The sequence below is a fragment of the Protopterus annectens genome, chromosome 4.part0 (genome assembly GCF_019279795.1).
Source record: "Protopterus annectens isolate FY-2018-M chromosome 4.part0, PAN1.0, whole genome shotgun sequence".
Taxonomy (NCBI): Eukaryota; Metazoa; Chordata; order Ceratodontiformes; family Protopteridae; genus Protopterus; species Protopterus annectens.
Genome location: NC_056733.1, coordinates 1743314907 through 1743321315, shown reverse-complemented (window position 1 = coordinate 1743321315; position 6409 = coordinate 1743314907). Strand labels below are relative to the sequence as shown.

Sequence of the window (6409 nt, the reverse complement as noted above, 5' to 3'; positions counted from 1 at the left end):
AAAATGTGTGTGTGTGTGGGGGGGGGGGTCTTACTTCTTCTGTTGCATGTACAGAAGTACATTTATGCAATATTAAGATATGGATGTGGGCTGGAAAGAAGGAAACTGGATGTAATTGCAGCTATTCCTGAGGGTAAAATGAAAACTACTTCTTGTCTTTCGTCTTTTCCCAGTTAGGGGTCACTACAGCAGATCACCAGTCCGCAGATTAATTGCCAATGGTGTTTTTACGGTGTCAAGTTGCCAGCCTGGCACCCAACCTTCACAGAAGGTACACACACACCTGTCTTTAAACCTCACGTGGCCGCAGGGAGGACATGCAGACTCCGCGCAGAAGGCGTTCCAGCCGAGAATCAAACCAGGGGAATCTCTTGCTGTGAGGTGACAGCGCTAACCGCTGCACCACCACAGTAGCAATGGCAAAATGAAAAATACTATAATTGCTAATTTTATCAAGAGGAGCCCTGGTAAGCTGGAAGAGGTAATATCTGTAACTATCTAGCTTTGGTGTTACATGTTATATAACACGCATGTTGCTGTCTTCGAGCACATATTTTTAAGTGCTCCAATTAATGTCACATATACTGTAGTAACAATGTGTGTGTATACACACACACACACACACACACACACACACACACACACACACACACACACACACACAGAGGCAATGAGAAGAAAGACTTGTAAAGCAGAGACAACTGCTCCCACTTAGCGGTGCTTGTGGACATCTTAATATGTGGAGCTTTTAGCTGTCTAGACATATGTGCGTCCTTCACAACCTAACTTAAGGTTTGCAGCTTGGTGTAGCCTTCAAGATTAAAGTATGAGAGTGTGACATACATAAAATGACAGCCTCAGTGGTTCACTGGTATGGTACTATCAGAATCCAGCAAATAGGAAATAGGTGTTAGCCAGCCCATGTGGTTCCAGAAGCACAATTTGTTTTCTTTATTCTGAGTTTCACTCCCTAATAACATCACCAGGTTATTGCTCTAAGTCTATAAGGAGTCCTCCAAATGGTACAGTTTTAAGTCTACCATTATAGCCTGCAGCCATCATACCTTTCAACCTCTCAGTGCAAGAAATCTGGACAAAGCCAAAATTAATGGGGAGACAAGGTCACAAAAACCAGGACATATTTTAAATATTGCTACTATAAGCTTAGAAAATTGCTAGAATAACAAGTTTTGCATTATAATGTATGTTATGAAGGATATGAAATCTGAAACTCAAATAATTGTCATTATTTAATGACTTCGACACTCACTGATTTGCCAGAAAACCACAGTTATATGAGAAACAGACCAGAAATAAGAGGCAAAAATCTGGACATTCTGCGAATATCTGGGCAGTTGAGAGGTATTGCAGCCATACAGGAAAACAACAACCTGAAGCGGCAGAAAGAGTAATGAACTCTGTGTGAGCTCCATAATTTCTCAGGAAGAACAGATATTCTTTTTATAGTCCAAACTTTTAAAACATTATGGCAAAGCTAAGCTGTACAGTTCTGCTGTTTAAATCAGTTGAAAATCCCAAGTGCATAGGTTGGGGACATGAAACACTGTAGTTACCTTGTTGCAGTACTGCTAACACAGTCACGGCCCCTAGGAATGCAATCTGATCGTGCATATCGAAGCTAGGATCGTGTTCTTCTGAGCCTCTCAGCCTTGGGGTCCGATTGTGGACAGTCGTGCTACAGTTGTGCACAGAGGGCTTAAATGCACTCCAAGTGATAAAGGAGCTACACTTTAAAGGGAAGTGTAAACGCAACACGGGACTGCCCTCATTCCGTCTCTGCATGACATCTCTTACCAAATGAATACGATCAGTTTCCAGTCGTCTACCATCCATCCATCCATTCTCACTCCCTTTTTCCCCATTTTGCACAAGGGTCGGGGTGTCACTTCAACAGTGATAATCATCTCGAGCCAAGGTTTACACCGCCGGGTCCTGCCGCGATAGTTCAGCTATTGTTAGTAAAATCCCGTACATTTCGTTTGCACTTCAGCTGATTAGTACTACTGTAGCTCATAGAGTCGTAAGAGGTACATTTCAGGACAAGGAAACCTTTGAAGGACATGCGGTTTTTGTTTTTTTTTTTTTGAAAAGATACAGCTAAATGTTCAGAAAGATATCACTACAAAAGATAAAAAGGTTGAATGTCATGTTAATTGACTAGCAGATCTTTATTATTTATTCGTACGTTCATTAAGATTTGTACACATATCCATACGAAATATAAAGAATTATAGTAATTTACCAAAGCAACTTTTTGAGTTTAGAGAAATGGTTACTTAGCTACTCTACGAGTTTTTCATTGTTTTGCACACGCCGAGTTCCTGAACAGGCTCCAGTTCTTCTACATATCTGAAGTAGATTAAGAAGTTAATTTGAGAATGAGTGAATAAATGCCTGAGAGAAACAGACTTCAGTTCCCTGCGAGATTCTTCAGCAGTCAAATTTCACTTATGGTGTAGGACTGAATTTTTGAAGCATCGCATTTAGAGTGCAACCCCTTACAGAGCTAATCCTATGAAAATAATTTCCAGACCATCACACACGTGAACCTTTTCAGAAACACAATCCTTGCTTACTAACTTTTTACTTCACAGTAAGATTAAATAATTCAATTGGGAGTTCTCTGAGGATCCCTAGGAAATAAACTGATGCATTAATTGGAATTTTCCTTCCCAATCCTGTTTGTAATAAACAATCTGCTTCCTAACTCCCCTGAGGTTGTTTTCATCCCCATAAGAACTCAGCTGCCTTTATATGCAGCACTGTAACACATGCTTTTTGGGGGGTGAGCAAGGTTACCTGTTAATAATATCCGGATGAGAATATGTAAAGCTTGAACCCATTGGTTTAGCTCTACATTCAAAAGCTTTCAGTTTTGAAAAAAAAATGCATATCTTCTTTCAGGATCTGATGTAAAAGTCCACATGAGCTTGCTATTGTATCAAATAACCAAATCTCTATATATTATCACCGTGACATGGTCCAGCAATAGCAATGATCCAAGAAAATGTACTTTCACAATATAGACATGCTGTTTTTAGTGATATATGTTCTGCCCTGTCTGGAAAGGCACAACATGTTAGTGAAAAATAAGTAAAATCAGTATCCACACCACTTTCCTGAACAAGTACGTAAATGTCAATCAGCACAAAAATAAATTACAGCAATACTGAAAAAAAACACTCAGTAAGTAACAACAATGCTCTTCTTAGGCCATTGTGCATATCTACCAACCACAGATCTCAATTCCAGTCACCCATAAATCGCCCAATACCTAAAGAAAAGCCATATATTTCACCGTTATAGTGACCAGTCCACATGGTCCGCAATAGCAGGCACATACACAGAGACAATTGTAAACTGTTACCCCACAACTGGTTCAAATAAAACAGAATCTAATTTATTAAAATACCTTAAAGCAACTTCAGTTTTTCTTTCCTATAATTTTGTGTGATTTCCTAGCACATAATATGCTGGTGGCCATATATTACACCAAATAATACCTCACATTTTAAAGCCTTTGTACTAATAACTATTACATTACAATCCATTAAATAAACATACTTTGAAGTGACATCTCTAACAGGCTGTATCACTTCTTACAGTGGTACTAACTATATAACACAATCCCGTACTAATAGATCTGAATGTAGCCAAATGTAATTAAAATCTTCTGCTACAATTCATTTCTCCACAGACTTCAACAGAGTTTTCATTTCTTTAAATGCGATAGCCCACAGACTAAAGAGCTGACAGGAAGGTATATAACTGTTACTATTACCATTATTTCTCACAGAATAACCTAACAATAATAACACCAAAATTATTTGCCTCATGCCCTACATCATTTCTACCAAACTATAACATATTTTTGTTAAAATAGTACGCCTTCCTTCAATACATCTATCTCAAGTATCATTAATTATGTTACAACCATGTCGCAGATTTGGCTGTAGCAAAATAGAATCAATACACCAAGATTCAGTGTGAACAAAAACACCATAAATATGTGATTTGCCCCACAATGCATACTTTTGAGTTCTAGAACTCTGAACATGTAAGAATGTGTAGAGTAAACCTCTGCTGTGATTAAGCAATAACCCACGCCTAGGTGTGGGTAATGCTGGATTTACCCACGGTTGGTGTGGTTTGGTCACGAGGGCGAAGCCTGAGTGGCCAAACAAAGACAACCGTGGGTAAATCCAGCATTACTCGCACCCAGAAGTGGGTTATTGCTATTATACAATGACATTATTTAAGAAAAAAAATACTTACTTTTCTTAAAAAATAATGGCATTGTATAATGCCTCCTTGCTGCCCTTCCGCAGCTGTCCAGTATTCTGCGGCAGTTCTGATGTACTGCGCATGCATATGGTTACACAGTACATCCAGAACTGTGTGTGTGTAAGCAATGGAGAAAGGAAGATCTCCGTTGCTTTTAAAAACTTGTCTCGCTATGTTAAGAGTTTAACATAGCGGGATAGCTTTAAAAAAAGCAACGGAGAAAGGAAGATCTCAGTTGTTTGTTTGCTTTTTTTTTTTAAGATATCTCGCTATGTTAAACTCATTTAACATAACTAGATAACAACAACGGAGATCTTCCGTTCCCTGTTGCTGTCCAAAAAAAAAAAAAGACTTATACTAATGGAAAAAGTCCGGGCGACTGGACCTTTTTCCATTAGTATAAGTCTGATTTACAATGTGCACGCTGACCAATCAGCATGCACGTTTTGGAATATTAATGGGGGGTCGTTATGTAATATAGCAATAACCAATGACTGGGTGTAGTATATTGAAGATTTACCCATGGCTAATGTAGTTTAATCACAATGGCAATTATACAATGACATCATTTAAGAAAAAAATACTAATTTTTCTTAAATGATGTCTTTGTATGATGCCTCTGTGGTGTTCTTCCATTTTTGTTAGATATCCTGCTGCTTTTTTTGATGTACTGTGCATGCATATGGGACTTAAGTTCCTATGCTTACTCAGTACATCAGTGCTTTGGAAAGGAAGCAGCAGAGAAAGGAAGATCTCCATTACTCTTTTTTTTTCTTAAAGTTGAAGTTCGAACACTTTAGAGGTATGAGAGTGAGAAGATGGAGAAAATACAAGGAAAATCAGGTACATTGCTTTAGTTTTGAATAACATACCTGATTTTCCAAGTATTTTCTCAGTCCTGTCTCTCTCATACCTCTGGCCTCTCTGGATTTCTAATTTTATTATTATTATTTTTTTTATGGTGAAGAAAACTTAAAAAGTTACAGCATATATGGACGACTGGACTTTTTTCCATTGGAATTTGCTCGATTTACAATGGCATGCTGGTTGGGCTGACCAATCAGCATGCTCGTTTTTGAATGTTAATGGCTAGTCATTGCATAATGAAAAATAAGCACTTACTTATCAACATCCTGCTAACAATTTTGTTCTGAGTAGTGATTGTCACTCAGATACACACCATGAGCACAGTTTTAACTGGTTCCTCCTTAATATCTCACCCCCCAGCCAGTCAAAGGTTATATCCAGCGTTTTCAAGAGAGTATTGTCTACACAGTCCAACTTTGATAAAGATTACTGCTAGATGCAACACAGAAGTCTCTCACTCTTCACTTTTATCAGAACCAAAATTGGTGCATGTGTGACAGACATAACAGCATCTGCTTTTAGAATAGCTCCCTCACATCTAAAGGGATGAATTATTCATCTTTTTTTGTCTTGTATAGGAAAAACAGTAAAAGACAGACGATCTCTGGACTCATAAATACTACGTTTACCAATGAAGGCAAAATTTGCCTAGGCTACTGCAATGTCTTGCAGTATATTTGGACACCCTTTTATGGAAGTTGAAGTAAACCTGACAATAATAATTAAAAAAAGGAAAGAAGAAAAACTTGTAAAAACACTTTTCTTTGTGGTCTCCCAACTGAATTGTTTAAACATTTTCTAAAAGAGATATTGGTTCCTTGCTAGACTTGTTTGATATGCAGAGAATTAATATTTGATCCCTACCATCATTATAGAGAGAGGCTCTTTAGCGTTGGAAAGATCCATCTTTTATAGATACCTATAGATTGACCGAGTAACCTTCTGATGGATGAAGATTGAACACTCAAGCACCAATTGCCTGACGTTCAACTTGCTGATGATCAGAGCTCCTCCATAGGAAATTGCTGTTGGTGAGTTGAGCTGGAAGTGATTCTCTTTTTGGGAGAATTTCCCCCTTCTTTGAGTTTATGCAACTCTGGAGTTGATATATGTAAGTTTATGGGGTTTAGGGGTACAGAGGGGCTTGCCCTCTTGCAAAAACACTTAAAAGTTTTTTTGTTTTTTTTTGGCAAATGCAGTTTGGGGATTCCAAGCCTAGGTACATGTCTTTCATACA

The 6409-nt window shown here is 38.1% G+C and overlaps 1 protein-coding gene across 1 annotated transcript in view; it reads right to left on the bottom strand.

Annotated features, from left to right (window-relative positions):
- The window catches only part of LTC4S (leukotriene C4 synthase), a 275617-nt gene extending 273592 nt beyond the window's left edge, over positions 1-2025 (bottom strand). The window contains exon 1 of the mRNA XM_044069457.1: positions 1575-2025. Within this exon, the coding sequence (XP_043925392.1) occupies positions 1575-1854 (280 nt within the window). The 5' untranslated portion in view covers positions 1855-2025. The remainder of the gene's footprint in view (positions 1-1574) is intronic.
- Between the last annotated feature and the right edge of the window lie 4384 nt (positions 2026-6409).